The sequence below is a fragment of the Passer domesticus genome, chromosome 19 (genome assembly GCF_036417665.1).
Source record: "Passer domesticus isolate bPasDom1 chromosome 19, bPasDom1.hap1, whole genome shotgun sequence".
NCBI lineage: Eukaryota > Metazoa > Chordata > Aves > Passeriformes > Passeridae > Passer > Passer domesticus.
Window position 1 is genome coordinate 2,145,676 of NC_087492.1, and position 17,879 is coordinate 2,163,554.

Consider the following 17,879-nt stretch of genomic DNA (forward strand, 5'->3'; position numbering starts at 1 on the left):
GGGAAAAGACAACTTTGTTAAAATCATAAGACATGTAAAAAAGTGCAAGATGGTTTTAGGTTTTGTGGGTTTTTAAGCAGACTTTTCAGGTGGCTCTGTGTGAGCTCAGGGCTTGTCCAAGGGGAATTTTGGCCACTTGCAAAGGGCTCAGTGGCACTGAAATAACCAACTCCCTGCCAAAAACATGGGAGAGCTGAATTTGGTGTAGAACTTGTGTGTCAAGGTGAAAATATCCCCCTTGGACACTCCAAACTGGAAGCACAGCAGATAGCAAAGCTGGCAGTAGGTTTAAAAATCCCCTAAGAAACCATGCCTTTAGTGTTTACAATCCAGAATTAAACTGGGGAATTGTTCCTTCTGGTTTTCCAAGTGTCTGTTCCATCCCAAATCTGAGCCATATGTCCTTGTGGGGTGAAAAGCAGAGTTTTCAGTAGGGCAGCCTTCAAATGCTCAGTGCCAAGCCCAAAGTCTCTGCTGTGCCTTCTCTCCAAACTCCAGTCGATAAAAAGTTCCTCAGCAGAATCCAAATTAGCACCAGGAAGTCATGACCTGTAATGTGGGAGTTGGAAAATGTCCATTTATTCTGCAGGGTGCACTGGGAAATCACATGTTCCTGTGTAGGAACTTCAGGAGTGCTGAGCTTGATCCTGTTATCCCAGTTTGTTTTCCCAATCCCTTTTTTTTTTTTTAATGCCCAGATATGTTACTGTTCATTTGCTTCATTCTGGGCTGACAGAAACAATTCAGAAATATTCCTGAGCATGCTGGATCTCTGCAGATGCAGGGTGCCCCTGACAGGAGCTGGTTCTGAGACCCTTGGCACAGTCACTTCTAGTAAAAAGTGGAGGGTTATTCTGACCCCTAGCCCCAGCCCTGCTGAGCAGGTGACAGTCTGAGTCTTTGCTGGATTTCCAGCAAGCTCTGGCTCTCTGCAGTGGAAATTTATTGCATAAAGAGGGGGAAGCATCTGAGACTGGTTTAAGTCAAGTCTAAGAGTTTCCCTGCCTGCCACAGCCACCCTGAGGAAGCACCTAAGGAATTAAACCATCTCTGCTTGTCCTGCATCCACCTGATCTCTGCCGTGGCTGCTTTATAAATAACCACCCCAATCCTTCCTGAATCATTTTTGCTAGTTTACAGTGTATGTATATAACTTTTAAAACTGGAAAACCAAGAGCTGGCTCTGTTTGTTTTCTCACAAAATTGTAGCCAGAGCAGTGAATTCATAGCTAAGCTCTTACTCAGTGGCTACTGTATTATAAATAACTCCTCACCTTGGCCCTGCTTCTCCAGCCATTACTCACTGTGAGTAGCCCTTACAGCACAGAGTAGCAGAGGAGTAGATGATCCTGCTGTCATTACTCACAGTTTTAGCACCTGGCACATCAGGAGCTCTGTTTTCAAACAAGGAGCTGCTTTCCTCAAGAAGTGGCAAGTTTTCCTACCTGGTAAAACCACACTTGCACAAATTATCCCAAGGAATTAGTACTGAAGATAAATCAACAATTAAAGCAGGGAAGAAACTCTAGCCGGGGGTATTTGGAAGGGTGTATGCCTAAAAGTGGTGCTGTGTTTTTTCCTTGGGCTCTGTCAGGAGTGTGGAGCTGAGGAGCAGCTGGGGAGCACTGCTGGGAGAGCATCACCTCACCCCTGCTGCCTTACCATCAGCATCACTCTGCTTTGCTTTCAAAGTGTAAATTAACTTAAAGGTTCAAAGCTTTTGGGAAAGATTCCAGACCTGAGGTCATCTTTCCTGGGTGGTTTATTGGCTGGCCTGTGTTTGCCCACATCTCTAGTGTTTGCCAGCTGAGGGAGTTTATGAAATTTTGATGCAGGAATTAGGTTGTTGCTCATCTTGTACCTTCTTGCTCATATTATTGACAGTACCACTGAACTGCTTGAGGCAGATAGTATCTCAGTGATCACTGTGCTATTTCAGCTCTCCACTGCTGACAACATCAGAAGTGTTTTAACAGGGTTTTAATGGGCAGCCTCTGCAGCTCCTTGGAGGGTTGCAAATAGCTGCTGTGAAAAACCTTTTCTGCAGCTCTGAGCTGACATGCCCTCCTTTCCTTCCCTTCCTTTCCCTTCCTTTCCCTTTCCCATCCAGCTGCTGCCTGTCTGTGGCTGCAGCACTGGTGACAAGTGCCCCTGACGTGGGCCAGGCACTGTGCATGTCCCTGCATCCTTCAGGGAGCTGTGAGGAGGAAGAACACAGCTGTGAAACCTCTGGGCAGGGCAGGGACCCCAAAGTGCCTCCAGAACCCCTCCTCTGCAGCTGCCCCAAACCAGCACAGCAGCAATGCCCAGCACACAGCTTCCCCCTCGTTTTGTTGCTCACGTATTTTTCATGATACCCCAGAGCAAGACTTAACAATTGTGAAGCAAACAACCTTTAATTTTCAGCAGAAAACAGAATGGGATGGAATAAATCCCCCCTCTGCTCAGGACAAAGCCTTGGTTTGATGGCAGCAGTTTCTAGCTGAGTGGTTGCCTTGCTCTGCTTGTTACCAGAAATGGGGCTTGGAGAACAGCTTTCTTTGCACTATGGAAAAGCTTTCTCCTCCCTATTTTTGCTTAATATAACTATAATGTGCCCTTTATCACACTTCAACTTGAGTAATCCCAGTTTGGAAATAGTGCAGAAATACCCATGGGAAAAAGCACGAGAAATGTACATTATAAAAAACACACAGGCCAAGCTCAAAAGATCCACTGACATGTAAATTTAATTAAAAAATTATAGGTCTTCAATGAGGGCTTGTGTCTTCAATTTACCAGTTTCCATGACTTCTCCAGCAAAAGTGTTTCTTTTTTGCATTCTTGGTGGAAAACACGCTGAGGGCTATTACAGCCTCCAAGAAGAGTCTCTATTCTGTGTCACAGGGAAAAAATAAAATTACCCAAAATATGTACACTTGAAATAAGTAAGAAAAATATCCACTTTCCTGTTTTGTTTTATTTCTATCCTCTAACAAAAGTTAAACTTTCCAGTAACCAGCAGTGCATGAAAAAGCATGTTCTAACTGTGTGAATAAGCTTCCTTTTGATTGCATGTGCAAATTTTAGGGTATTTTTGTTCTTTCCATGAGAGGTGTGTGAGATTGGATAAAATAGTGGTGAGTGGGTGAGCAGAAGAGCTGATGGCCAAAGGTAGAGGCTCATGAAATAAAATGTCACTATTCTAAGAGGATTCTAGCTTAAAGAAGGGAATCCCAAAGTTTTATTATTGAAAATTATTAATTTCTTCACCAACTGCATGTTCAAGGGAAGAAATCCCAGCAAGAGAATCCCACCTTCCTTGGTGTGATGTCCCAGGACCAAGGGGTGTCCAAAATCCAGAGATTCTCCTCAATGTCCTCAGCCTCTGAGGGAAAATAAAACTTGAATCTCTTGGCTGCTAAAACTTAAAAGGAAAATCCAAAGGTCTTTGGAAGTCAGCAGGATTAAATGCTTTTCTTAACTCCATTCTTCCATCCACTGTTCTTTAGCAAAGCCCTGTGCAGGCTGAACCTCTCAAATATCAGGGTATATAAGAGCTACTTCTGCTTAATACCCATTATTTCAGTTTTTAATGCAGTAAAGGCAGTGGCTTTTGTGGTGCCTTCTTAAGTCCAAAGCGGCTGCTCAAAGGACCAAATCTTTAGGTTAAGAAAGAGGAAAAAAACCCTTTTTCTCTGGAATTTCAGCCCCTCAGTAAAGAAATGGAGGAGATGCTCAGAGCAGAGCTGTGACTTTCACACTTTCTGCCTCCAAGCTTGTGGGCTCTGCTGCAAGCTGCAGCACTGAAAACCACTGGGGTTTTTGTTTCTCTAACTTAATTAATAAAAACAATTCATCAGTAGCTGATGCCTTTCAGAGTGGTTTTTCCCTGAGTCAGCTTACTGTGGAAGAGGTTCATTATAAATTACAATGAGCAAAACAAAAAGAAATAGGCAGAGGAAAGCTTCTGTCGTGGTGGGCTTCTCTTAGCTGAGTTTATTTGAGGAAACTTGAGGCTAAAATGCTGCATTCTCATTTATAGACATTGTTCCATGTCTAAAATTAAAAGAAAGAGTTGCAGTGAGCAAGAGCAGAAGGGACTGAGGGAAGGAAAGGAGGCAGTGCTGCTTTAGACTTATTTTTATGCAGATTGTTTGTCACCTGTGCTGGTTCAGTGGCTGCTTTGAAGTTAGTCTGGCATTAGTGTTGTGCCTTAGGCAAGGTTGTTTGCTGCCTCCCTGTCCGTGTTATTTCACTTGCTTTTATGTTCGCTCCTATCTCACAGATTTGCTCTGCCAATTGGGATGCAATTGTATGAAACTTGGCTTTTGGTTTGATCCTGTGGCTTTTGCTCTCACCAGGCATCCTTTACCCTGCAGAAGGCGTTGGTTTGGCCTGGTCATTCCTGAATTGCCCATAAACAAAAATGGAATATTTCTGATCTTGTTTCTTAACACATTCTAAACATGATCAAAACCAATTAGAAGTCAGAGGGTCAGAGACACATTCATTCCAAGGGGGAATCTGATGTAATCATGCCTCTGATGTTGGACTCCGTGATCCTAGAGGTCTTTCCCAACCTAAATGATCCCAAGGCTCATCTGGGTGCACAAAGGGGTTCCAGAGGATGTGTGAGGATCTGCCTGTCCTGTAGGTTTGGTCTTGGATCAATACAGAGATTTAAGGAATTAATCACTGCAGCTGTTTCTTGAACATCATGGAACAGAAACCAGGCTGCAGTTGCACAGGTTATGTCACTGCTTGAATCCTCCCTGTCTCCTTTCCTTTATTCCCAAATATGTTTTTATCCCACGTATCTGGGGACAGGCAAGGTGCTGCGTAGCCAAAGGGCACTTCCTTTCTTCAGGATGGAAGAGTTCCCTTAAAAATAGACCCTGTGTGTGATTCTGGGTTCAATCACCCAAAATAATGGCTAAAATTTCCTTATGATGCCCATGGAGAAAATATAAACTACAAATTTAAACGAAAGAGGAAAAATAAAATGTCTCTTGTGCTTCCCTGATGTTCCCAGGTCCAGGCACAGCACCCATCACCTCAGGTGCCCAGGCTGAGACCACAGTGACAGCCTGAGACTCTGGGTCATGCTTTGTAACATCCGTTTGTATTTATGGCCAGATTCTGAAGGGTATTAAATGTATAAAATGTGTCTCTTTAAGTGATGTATTTGAATCTCCAAGTCCACTGTTAAGTGTTTTCATGATGATGTGCTTAGGTAGGAACAAATGGAGCTTGTAGGGAAGTTTAGGGAAGATAAAATTTAGGATGCCTTGAGCTTTTTCAGATGGATTTAGCAGCAGGAGGAGGCAGGACTGGAGTGGGGCTTTCCTTAGCAGTTATTTGTCTGCAGCGTGGGCCAGGCAGGTATAAAAGAGAGGTGTCAGTGAGCAGCTGATGGCTTTGGCAGAGGTAAGGGTGTCCTGCTTGTGGCTGTGCCCATCCCCAACCTCTGCCATGGCTCTGTGTTCTCCAGTGCCAGAGATGAGGCAACTCATCCTGCAGACATTTCCAGTCACATGCTGCAGAGCGTTTTAGGCAAATTTTGTTTAAGCAGCTGTCGGATGAAAACTATCAAAGCTCAGTTTTGTTCCTGGAGCTCTCAGAATATTCCTCATGGGTTCCTGGGGCTGAAAGCAGTCATGTGTGGCAAAGCCACACTGCCAGGCTCTTGTGCTCTGGCATTTAGAGGGAAATGAGGATCCTGTCCCTTCATTTACTTCCATTGCTGCCTCTTCCTTTATTTCCATGCGCTGAGGTCTCGCAGTCGTGGAACTGGGCAGCTCCTTCTAAAATACAATATTTACCCTGTGCCACTTCTGAGCCTGCATCCTCAGTGACAGAATTGATTCAGTTGGTGCTGCTGCACTTTTAATGTTCCCTTTTATGTTCATGTTTGTTCCAACAGAGTGACCACTAGCACAGACGACTTGAACTTGTATCACCCGCAAACTGACAACGCTGGAGCCACCAGTTTGTCATTATCCCTCCTAGTGTATCTGATTTAATTTTGCAACACTGGATTAATTCTTAAAATTGCAGTGCTTTTTGCTCGTTAATGGTCAGTAAATGATTCGGGGTGGGGGGGGAGGGTTGGTGGGGGAATGGAATTCATCAGTTTTGCAGTCGTTTTAATTCTTCTCGTTTTAAGTTGTTCTATAAATATGTCTTTATGGATGTAGTTTTACTAGCTTAAAAACATCTAATTGAAAACAGTTGCTTAAATCTCTTTGGATCAAGGAGGCAGTAATAAGCAAAGAGAGTATCTTATCCCTGCAATCCAGAAACGCTTAGTGACTGGTATACTCAGTGCATGTGTAATCAGCTTCTTGTTCCATCTAAAAACCTTAGCTCTTGTGGTGTGATTTAGTACTTCCCCAGCAGCATGGTTTCCCTTGTCTGTAAGATTATCAACGAGTGAAACAAAATATATAAACCAAAAATGGCCTAAGAGACAGGAGTGTTGTGAGACCTCTCTGGTTCTTTCATGCCCTCTCGTCGTGGGGCTGGTGCTCTGCAGCACATCCCGGCCTTGATTTGAGTCTTGTAAATTAACATTTTGCTGTACATTATGTAATGCTATTCTTCTCACTCAACCTTTGCATCAGGCAGGACTGATCTCTGCTATTTTGTAATGCCCCCCAGCAGATGAAGCCTCTCTTAGAGGAGATCAGCCTTTGCCTGCTGCTGCTGCTCGGGAGTCCCAAACCACGGAGCTCCCAGGGATAAGGGCTGGATGTGCCTCTGCTTCCTGACTTCTGTGGGACTGCCTTTGGCACAGGGGTTATTGCTGTGATTTGGCTCTGGGACCTTCTCTGCTGTTTGTTTAATGTCAGAGACGTGGGTCCTTTCTGGCTGATGAGATGTAATGACTGCAGCTCGCCATGCACAGAGCGGGGATGCTTGGATGATGTGAATGCTCTAAATTATGTTGTTAATGCATTTAAACAAAAATTGCTGATGACCACTCTGGCTGCTGGCCTGTTTTTTCAAGGCTCCTACCTGCGTCTCTCTGGGTTGAAATGTGGTCCCATTTTGCAGAGGGATCCTCAGAAAGTGCCCCAGCAAAGCTCGCGAGGCTGTAAATGATCCGTGGCTCGTTTCCAACAGGGGAAGCCAGGGAAGAAAGGCAGTCTGTGCTGGGGGAGAGGGAAGGAGAAACCACAAGTGTTTCTTCATGCAAGTGGGAAGTAAAACAGGCTAAATTATGTGAGATTTAGTGATCTTTTTTTTTTAAACATCTGTGTTATTCATCTGAATTGGACTGTCCACGTGGTTCATTGTAATGTCTCATTAGGAGCAGTAATCAATGGAGGTGGTAATTTCATAAATTGCAAGCCAACTTTGAATAAGATTTTATGTGTCTTATTCCTTAAACAGGCAAACTGAGCCTTTACTCAGGACTTTACTCAGAAAGTTGTGTCATTTTCCTTTTTTATTGACTTTCTTTTGAAATGTCAAATAATTTCACACAAATTTATCAATCCAAAGGATTCAAGATCAGCAGTGTGGCAGCACCACAGGACTAAGGAGCACACACTTGTGCAGCATCTGATTCTTTGTCCAGGGTTAAAACTCAGAGTTCAATCCCTGAAAATTCTTTTTCCAAGTCTTTGTGATAAGCAAGCAGCACTTCACACAAGGCCTTTGTTGGAAATCACCCGTGGTTTGGGGCTTTAAGAAATGCCTGAGTGTGTTCTGCCCATCTAAAAGCCATCCATTACAAAAAATAATCAAGCATCCTTTTTTTTGCCTTGTACATTTGTGTCATTCTGCGAATCAGAAGCATTTTGTGTGCTGAGGGCAATGTGCTTTGCTTTTGGAATTCCTGAGTTTCACCAAAACCCTGGGGCATAGTTTGTTCAGGAGACCTGAGGTGACCTGTAAGTGGGAGCTGCTGTGTCCCTTTGCTGCTTAGCAAGATCATTTTAAAGAGAAAGTGAAATGCAGTGTCCAGATATAATGTGATAACATCATAATCCAAAGAGAAAAGCAGTATTTTTGTATTAGTTGACCCATTGAAAGCACATTCCTCTACGATGGACAATTTCCTCATTTGTAAATGACAAATCTCAGGTGGAGAAAAAAATCAGTGACTTTCCTGAACCCAGAAATCCTTCTGCAAGCAGGACTGGGGCTGAAGAGTTCCTGTGGATTCTGTGTTGCAGCTTTGGATGCTGAGCTCTCTGCAGGCAGGGAAAGGTGTAGGAGAAAGGAATATCTGGTTTGGTTATAGGATAATGTGCTGTCCTGTTTGGGAACCAGCCTTTCCATTCCTCTGGACTTAAAACCTTCATTTTTCCCCAACATCTCAGTGACTAACTGTCCATAAACACACTGACAGTCTGAAAAACAATGAGGAGGGACCTGCTGATTGTCCTCATTTCCCATGGAAAGCAGAAGTTGTGTTTGAGCTCCTGAGCTGCCGTCTCGCAGTTTAATTCACCTTAAAATTAATTAAGAATCTTTATTGCCGTTGTCTTGGATTCTTTTCTAAACTCTGAATATTTGAGCTTCCCTCAGGGGAAGGGTGAATCTCTGTCTCCCTGTGGATGGGGTGTGCTGAGAACCCCCTGCATCCCAAAATTCTGCCCGTCCAGGGCAGCACGTCCCATTCTGAGGTGCAAAACAAAGTTCTTGGGAATTGCTGGGGTTTGCTTCCATCTGACAGGAAAGGAGCAACTGCCTGCTCCTGGATGGGGCCATTCCCAACCACCTCCCTGGGTCTGGGGCTGGGGAGGGGATTGGCCTCTCTGTTTTCATAGCCTCAGCACAGATGGTATTTCACTGCTCTATCTGGAAGCTTCTCCTCCTCCCCCAGCCCTGCTTGTCTTCTGAACCAAGAGAAATTCCACTGGAAGTGTTAGAAAGTTCAGTTCCATTTCCAGGAGTTTTAATGATTCCTCCTTTTTCTTGCACGGTGGGTTAGGAACGTGTTAAAGCTGGTGGTAAAGTAATTTATGAAGGGCAGCTGGAGTTCAAAAGGTTCAAATATACAAGTTCAGTTCCAGCATCGTTTGGATCTTCACACCTCAGTGTCCCAACAGAGAAACTGGATACTGAGTTTTTACAGGTTTTACTGTAAAAACGGAGCCCTCCAGAACTTTTAGTAACTAATGGATTTTGCAGGAGTGATTTGACTATCCTGGATGTCCATTAGCTGGTTTGCTTTGATGTCTTTGCTGGAAACCTAAATGGCTTTTACTTGCACTTCTCTTTTTTTTACCAGTTCTATGTTTGCAGGAGATATCTTTTGTATCACAGTAGCCGGTAGGGAAAAAAGTGATGTACTCAAAAATTGGAGGAGCATTTAATCACAGAATATCCTAACTAGAATTTAAACTGTGTGTTCCCAAGAAACTTTCCATCTGCAGCTCACCAATCCTGAGCTGACTACACGCAGTTTTAATCTTCTGATTCTTGAATTCATTCTTTTCTGGGTGGCTTTGGTGGTGTTAAAAATGAATCCTCAGGAGCTACATTGTGTTGAATCTATATTTCTCTCTTTTTCTTGCTTGTCCTACTTTATTACTGGCAGTGGGGTTTGAAATATCCTGAAAATTCTGTGTTTACTAATATGGGGATGATTGATAAAAATACCTTTCTACCTCATGAGAAGTTTAAGAAAGTTTCCTGTTGTGTTTATTGACACTTGGCATCATTAATTTCATGTTGGTGTTAGAGGTGCACACCTTTGATGGGCAACTCTTAAAAATATCTTGCTCATTTAGAAGAAATTTTCATCATTTTGTTCATGTGCCCCTTACACTGAGTCTGTCTATTTTCCATCACCAATCAGAATTCACTTTGTACACTAATATTAAGAGCAAACTTCGTGTTGCAAAATAATACAGAATTTTAAAAAACCTTAAAAAATACTGATTTTCAGGGATATGTAACAATTCTGGCTATATTACACACAGAAAAACTGGCTGGCACAAGAGCAGAGGAATGATCAAACCACTTCCATTTGGAGGAGGGGGCATGGGATGGGCTGGGGGAGTTCCTCCCTGTCAGACAGGCACTCAGGAGGAAGGAGGTGTTGGAGCTGGTGTGGTTCCCCACACAAGGCTTTTATTTTGTGGTGGAAAATCTAATCTTTCCGAGACCATTTCTCTGGGGTCTGAGTCTGAAGTCTGCTTTATATTGGGAGATTGGCATGAAATCCACAGCACTTAAGAGGATAAAGGCCTTTGTCTCCAAAATGTACATTTTTTTTGGAACTGTAAAGGCAGTGGAACAAGAAATGGTTTTAAGTATATAATGTTAAGATTCAACCTTGTAATCCTTTCTCAAGTAAAAATATGTTATAGATCAATTTTATCAATTCCTGTATTTTTTCCATGTGTTTGAGAGCATTCACTTAAAAAAAAAAAAGAGAAACCTTCCACATTTGACTAAAAATTGAAGAATTAAAAAAGTTAATTAAAGCCAATAAAGACCTACTGTCACTAACCAGAGTGGCATCTTCTGGTTCCTCTGTAGGCACCTTTTGATTTCTGGGAGAAGCATGGAGACTTTAGAAGTCAATTCAATAAAATGCCATTTCTCTTATTGCCTTTCTTATTTGTGTGGTCACTTTAAAGGACCCCAAAGCCTGTTTGGGCATGAGGACATTGGGCAGCTCCTCACCTTCAAGGTGAATGAAATAATATTTTGAGAACTTGTGCTGTGAATAACCTGCAGTGTTTGGAGCCTTCCTCTGCTTCCTTGAGACATTCCAATATTAAGAATCATGGAGAAATCGTGGGAAATAGAAGAAATCATGGGAAGAAAACAGGCTGAGGAGGGAAGAGCTGGGAGTGGAGAAGGTGGGAGGAGGTGGCTCTCTCTGGGTGTGTGTGCAGCTCTCAGTCTGCAGGCAAAGGGGACAGAAGGAAAAAAATCAAGAGAAGGAGTTTGAAAGGAATAAAAGGAGCAGACTTGTTCAGTAAGTACATTAGGAATGATCTCAGATAAATAGATGGAAACAAGAGCAGGCCCCTGACTGATGTCAGTTCTTGTGGCACCACTGACTGAAATCAGTTTACACGAGCTCAGGGTCGGGGCAGACTGGCTCAGATAAAGTTTTTAATCTGAACTTCCAACTTCCTTGCTTAGTATAAATTTTATGGTTTCAACTTCATAGATTAATATGAAAAAAAAAAAATAGAATTGCCACAGGTGCTCACACGGAGAGAAAAATGATCAAATAGGTCAGACGTCTGATGAGCTTTGATGTCAAACTGGAAGAGCCTGGGTTGGATGGGATATTGGGAATTCTTGGCCCTGGCACAGGTGCCCAGAGCAGCTGTGGCTGTCCCTGGATCCCTGAAGTGTCCAAAGCCAGGTTGGACAGGGCTGGGAGCAGCCTGGGAGGTGTCCCTGCCATGGCAGGGCTGGCACTGGGTGAGCTTTAAGGTCCCTTCCAACCCAAATTAGTCTGGGATTCTCCATTTCTGTTTTTCCAAAAAGCCACTCTCATGGCTTCCCAAGAAGAACCACAGCCTGTGACATTTTACAAGTGAGTTTTCTCCCAAAATTCCTCGCACTCACACATACACACACACACACACACAGCTCTAGGGAAGGCAGCACCAGCTTCGTGCAGCTCAGGTCCTTGACCAAGAAACAGAATTAAGATTTTTCTCTTCCTAAATGCCTCATTTTGACAGTTGCTTTGCTGGCCACTGTTTCAGTTCCATTCAGATGTCAGATTTAGAGCAAAGCATGGCCAGTGTGGGATGCATTTTTGGGCAGGGAGCAGCGAAGGGCTTTGGCCATCCCTCCTCCAGCACCTCTGCAGTCAGGCTGCAGTGCTTTTAAAGTGAGCCAGCATCACTTGGATGTGGCTGAGGTGCAGCAATTTGGGAATTGCTCCCAGCTGGTGGAGAAATGATTTCCAAGCAAGCTGGGTGGCTCTTTAACCGCTCTTCCCAGTAGAAATAAGCTAAAATATATAGAAATTGTTGCTTTGACAAATAATCTAACGAGCCACTCAACTTGCTTTATGTATTGAATGTAGTTGCTTGACAGTTATTATTATTTTCTAATGATATTAAGTTATAAATTATTAACAAGTGTTTAATTTCAGTCCAAACAGACCCAACAAAAGGGATTTGTGCAGTTATGAATTGCAGCAAAATACAAAATTGTTGAGCTTTTAGTAAACGCAAACTTGGAGACCCTGGTTATTTCTCCTTCTTTCAACAGCCAGTCATGAAACTTTCTTGCCCTTTTCACCTTTAAACTTCATTTGAACTTGGAAAGAAGACTTGTGAATTGTGGAGGGGGGAGGAAAAAAAAAAAAAGAAAGAAAAGAAGAAGGGTGGGGGCTGGGGGGAGAGAAGCTCTGATTCTGTGTTACCGTAACAGTAATTCTGGCAAAATAATCCTCCTCTTGTGCATGAGTGTCTGCTACTGCTGCAGGGTAATCAGCTCACATGACATGCCTGGAGGCTAATGCTGGCCTGGGCTTTCTTTCTTTCTATATTTTTTTTTTTTTGAAAGTCCATATTTAAACAAAGGCTGATTATCCAAACAAGAATTTGGACTGCATCAGCTGGACCAGTTAAATTATAGTTAGTAAAACTTGGCACCTCCAGAGCTTGGAATGCTACAATTACAGCTGGATCCTCATTGGTAGGAGCATGCAAAGTAATAAAAGTGGAGATTTTTATCTTTACAGGACATAGCTTAACTCTTTGAAGGCAGAGGACTGAGGGCCAGATATTGCAGTCAGTGCTCAGACACAGAAGAGCTGGCCAGGAAATGGGATGAACACTTGGATCCGTGCTCGTGGGCCCATGCCAGCCCAGGGTGGGTGCTGTGGCACTTGGAGTGATGTTCATTGTCCAGGATTCCCCTGAGATAGGGAGCAAGAACACCAGCAGCAGCTTGTTCTTCAACTCCCTTGTCTTCCTGTTGTGTTTTTGACAGCGTTGTTGTGGTTTTATTTGAATTTCTCCTTTTTTTGGTGTTTCCTGTTGCTGTGAAAGAGGTTTGTGTCCTTGAAGGATCTGGGTGATCCCTGGAATTGCTGTGATTTTCATCCCTCTGGAAAACTGTCTTCAATGCTGGCCTGAAATCCTTGAGGAGCTGCTCCAGGGTGGGCAGGAGGCAGAAATTGGATTTTGTTTTAGCAAACTGTTGTTGACCATTCCAGACTTGTTTTCCCTCCTTTCCTACAGGGAGGGCTTGGCTTTGATTAGTCACTTGCAAAGCTGAACTTTGGCTTTCTGGTTGTGTAATAAATAGCTCTGGTTGCCAGTCAGAAAATGAAAGTTCTCCTCCTAAAATTAACCCGAGAGCCCTTATCATTAGCCTAGAACAAATCAATGCCTTTGCATTAATTCCCATGGAGTGGGGCCAGTTGACAGCTCTCCTGATGGAGCTCTGTGCATGGATTTATCTCAGCTTCCCTTTTAAGAAAGCGTTTGTTGTTTGCATTTTCTGAAAACCTTAGTGAGGAGTAAGGATTGAAATTCAAGCAGTCAGGACCATCCAGAGTGTTTGCAAGAGCCCACCTGCTAGATAATGTTTAGCAGGCTGTACTCGGAGTTTTATCTTTGGTCTTCTTCACACAGAATAAAAGTTCCCATTCATTAAATCGTGGAGAAGTTGATTTCCTTCCTCGTGGCAGTTTTACCATGTCCCAATGTCCTTTTGAAGGGATAAATATTATGGATAACGTGCTTGCTGCAGCCGTGATGCCATGGCAGAGCAGGGAGCAGGTTTCTCTGAATGGAAGGACGTGGCTTTTCTTGCCTTGAATTCCGAGGAGTTAAAGATTTTTCATCAAGATAAACGTGCAGATCCATAAGGTACAGCTCGCTCTGGGAGGAATGATACCACCTGGAAGTAAGAAAGACCTAAGGAAAAACTGCTGGTTAATGTTTACTCTTTAATTAGTGTTTTAATGGAGTGACTTTACAACGTGACCTTCCCAGTGGTGGCTGCTTTAGAAGGGGGGATTTGGGCACCGTGGGCTCCAGGAGCTCTTGGCTTTGGGTCCAACTCTCAGCATTTCCCATGGCTCAGGGGAGAACTTCTCCCCCTGGAAGCAGGACATTGGGCAACTTTGGGCCACTTCCCATTAACTCCTGACTTTCTGCTGGGGACCATGGGGCCTGCAGGAGGAACAACTCAAATCTGCAGTCTGAGGGCGAATATTTTGACTTTTTTGAGGTTTCCTGACATGTGCCTGGGAGGCCAACAAGAGTTTCTTTCCCAGTTTTGGGGTGGAATTTGGTTCTTGCTCTGTGTTCCCAGTCCTCTGCTCTCTGCTCAGTTCCCAGCCGGCGCTGAGGAGCAGCAGGGATGCCCCCATGAGTCTTTTCCATGACAATATTTCATTTCAAGCACCACCATTTGCTTTCTGGCTATAAAAAATCCTCTGTTTATTCCATGTGCTCTCCTTGCTCGCTGTCTGTGTTGAGCAGACTCATCTGAAGCCACAGTGAGATGGCTGGAGTGGGGCTTTGCTGGCTGGAGGAGCCCAGGTCTCCATCCTGGATCCAAGTGCATGCCTGCGTATCCATCAAGGAAATATCCTTGGATTTAAACAGAGGAGGAATCCACAGGATTGGGATTGATCAGAGAGGTGCTGACAGAGGGAATCTAAGGTTTTAGACTCTCTTCAGACAGTTGGAACATTCTTCCAGCTGCCAAGGAGGAATCAACAGGAATGATCCATGGATAAATGTGGGCAACGAGCTCGACGTGCAGGACACAGTTCAGGCCAGCAGCTTTGCTCTGCAAATATTTCCTGTAATGCTAAATAAGAAACAATCTTGGATTTTCGGTAGCCAATATTGTATTCAGAAATTACTCCCAGTCTTGATTTGTCTCATCTGTGGCCTGAATTCATCTCCTCTTTCTCCCTCTTCTCTGTTTGGTAGATTTATTCCTGGACCAGCAGGGAGGCAAGGAGAGGAAGCAGGGCAGGGCTTGGGTGCCATTCCAAGCTCTCTTGGAATTACAATTCTCATCCTTTTTATTTCATGGGCTTGTTGTGAATTAATGTTCACTTTAACCTTAAACCAGTTCAGATTAAATCACAGAGGAAAAAAGAAGAAAGTTCACAGTGAAGGAGTCAAAGTCAGAAGGGTCCTCAGTAAAATTTCACCAGGCAGTCAGAGCTGTGCTTGGGAAAATAAATTTAGTTCTCATTGTGCATGGGTTGTATTCAAAATGCCCACCGTGTTAGGAAACAGAAAGAAAATATTTTGAACTGTTTTCTCACTGAAAATGCTGCTACAGGAGCCACTCTTGATGCTCCAGATGTATTATACAAGCAAAATTATTTTGAGTTTCTTCCTAATTAATATTAGATGTAAAATATCTTCCATGCAAGCACAAAAAAACAGTTCAAAATTTGCATTTTTATCTGTGTTTTTGGTTTCTCAGGACTGGTGGAACACACAAAAATATTTGTAGCCTTCTAAGGGTAGCAGGGATGCAAATGGTTTGGGAGTTGTTTAAATCAGATTTCTCAGCACACTTGGAGTTTTTGGTAATGGAACAGCAGCCAAATTTGTTGGTTCTTGTGGGTTGATTGTTTGTTGTTTAAAGCTTAATTAAAGTAACTTTTGCTTAAAAATGAGGAGGAAAACTCAAATTAAATGTAGATATCAGCGATAACTCTGTAATGCAGCTTTTTTCTCACAAATTGTGCTTGGAATGGGGGTTTAGATAGATGGCCATAGCTGAAAATAACAATAAGGAAATTCTATTTATGCCACAAGTTAAGAATTCCCATCACCAGCAAATCCTAATTTACTACTTCATCTGATTTCTGATGGGAAAAATCTAATTGCTTTTGTACTGGAAATAAAGTTGATTGAACTCTGAGTTTTTCCAGTGCCTCCAAAGGTTATTTCCCAAGCAGTGTTCTTTTACAAACTGCAGTGGTTTTTAATTTATCTGCTTTTTTCAGCAGATGAACATTCACTATTATTATATGTAGGGGAAGGGAGACTCTTAATTCTGATCTCTGTTAATGCACTGGTAGGTGGGACATTATTTGACTTCTAGAATTTCACATGAAATCTCCTTTTAGAGATGTGATGGCAGAAACTCCCTAGAGATAAAGCTGTGTGATAGAGGGAGCAGCTAAATATAATTTTTGTGGGTTTCTTGGTTTCATATCAAGCTCTGCAATTTCTTTCTAGAAGGAAACACTTGAGGACTCCTGCTGCCTATAGGAACTGTTCAATCAGTATTAACAGGCAACTTGTCAGGAGCACAATCCTTGGAAATACTTACTCTGGAGCTCCCTGGGCTTTAAATAGCAAATATCAGTCATGAAAAACAGAGATTTATTTGTGTTTTTTCATTGTGTAAAGAATTATAGAATTCCTATTTAGTTTAGAAGCTAAAAATTAAAAAAAAAAATTGGTTTTGCCTTTTGTTTATAAAGAATCAGAAACAATTGACTCACATTTATTCCTTTTAGTAATTTCTGTTGATGTAATAATTTCAGTTGACCTGAGCAGTACCTGCTGGTGAGAGGAGAACTGATCACAGGCCAGCAGCTTTATCACTCACCACAGGCTGCCTTGACAAACTATTTAACATGATCAGTAAAACCCAGCTTTTCTTGTGAGATATCCAACTCTCTCTGGTTTTGGCACATCCCAAACTATTTGGAGCCTTGTGCTGCTGCAGGAAAGCTTTGCTTTGTAGCAAGCCCAGGAGAAAGGCTCAAAGCAGTGGTGGTATCCCTCAGACTGGGATCAAACCTTCCAAACCTCAAAGATTTCTACCAAAAGCTGCACTTGAAAGCTTAGGTGGGTTTTCCTTCTCACAGAACTTGTTTTCCCATGGCTCTGGCACATTCCATTGGGTCCTTTCCCCCAGCAGGAATGGGTCTGTCCTTGGAAAAGCTTGCCATGAGGAATGCTGCAGGATTTTGTAGGCATCAGCACTGGAAGCAGCACGTTGCTGCAAATGAGTCAAAACTGCCCCAATGGCTTTGGTTGGGTTTGCTTTACATGTGGAGGAATTACTTAATTGGCAGAATTACGTAACTGGAGAAACCAGTTGTTTTTGTAATTATGGGGATGTTTGTGTCTGCCAAGAGACTTCCAATGCAGCAGGTTTAAACTGATCCAATTAGTAACGAAATTGGGGTAATTAACCTATCAGTTAATGAAATGTGTGCACGCACGCTGCCCTCAGTCCCTGCTCTGGGGTTGGGTTCTTGTCATTACCCTGCTACAGAAAGCAGATTTAGCTCCATATAATTTGTATTTAAAGCATTTAGAACCATAGAATAATTTAAATTGGAAAATACCTCCAAGATCGTGGAGTTCAAGCATTCCCCAGCACTGCCAAGGCCACCACTCACCCATGTCCCCAAGTGCCACATCCTCAGGGCATTTAAATCCCTCCAGGGGTGGGGACTCCACCACTGCCATGGGCAGCTGTGCCAAGGCTGGGCGACCCTTACAGTGAAGGAATTTTCCCAAATATCCAACCTCATCCTCCCCTGGTGCAACTTGAGGCCATTCCCTCTAATTCCATTACTTGTTCCATGGTGGGTGAACCCCACCTTGCTCCAAACCTCCTTACACTGAGCTGGAGAGTGAAAAGGTCCCCCCTGAGCATCCTTTTCTCCAGGTTGAGCCCCCCCAGCTCCCCCAGCCTCCCCTGGTGCTCCAGCCCCTTGCCCAGCTCTGTTCCCTCTGGGATGAGCCTCTCTGGGCCAGGTGATGGGCTGGGATCTCCTCCTGAGCAGAACTTTGCTGATTCTTGGGGCTTCTTGTGGCTGAGCTCGTGTGCAGTTGCATTTTTGGAGGGATGATCCTCCAGGGAGGGATGGTTCCCATCCCAGAGCCCAGAGATTCACTGGCACATGGAACAAATCAGCTATTTTTGATAACAGGGGCTGTGATAAACAC

The 17,879-nt window shown here is 43.4% G+C and overlaps 1 protein-coding gene across 11 annotated transcripts in view; it reads left to right on the forward strand.

Moving 5' to 3' along the window:
• Positions 1–17,879, forward strand: part of BCAS3 (BCAS3 microtubule associated cell migration factor) — a 300,344-nt gene that overhangs the window by 194,705 nt on the left and 87,760 nt on the right. The window contains exon 24 of one of the 11 annotated variants that reach the window (XM_064394992.1): positions 5,906–6,964. The exons of the other annotated variants lie outside the window; for them this stretch is intronic. Coding sequence (XP_064251062.1) covers positions 5,906–5,910 — 5 coding nt within the window. The 3' untranslated portion in view covers positions 5,911–6,964. Of the gene's footprint in view, positions 1–5,905; positions 6,965–17,879 lie in introns of those variants that run through there. 11 annotated transcript variants of the gene reach the window in all.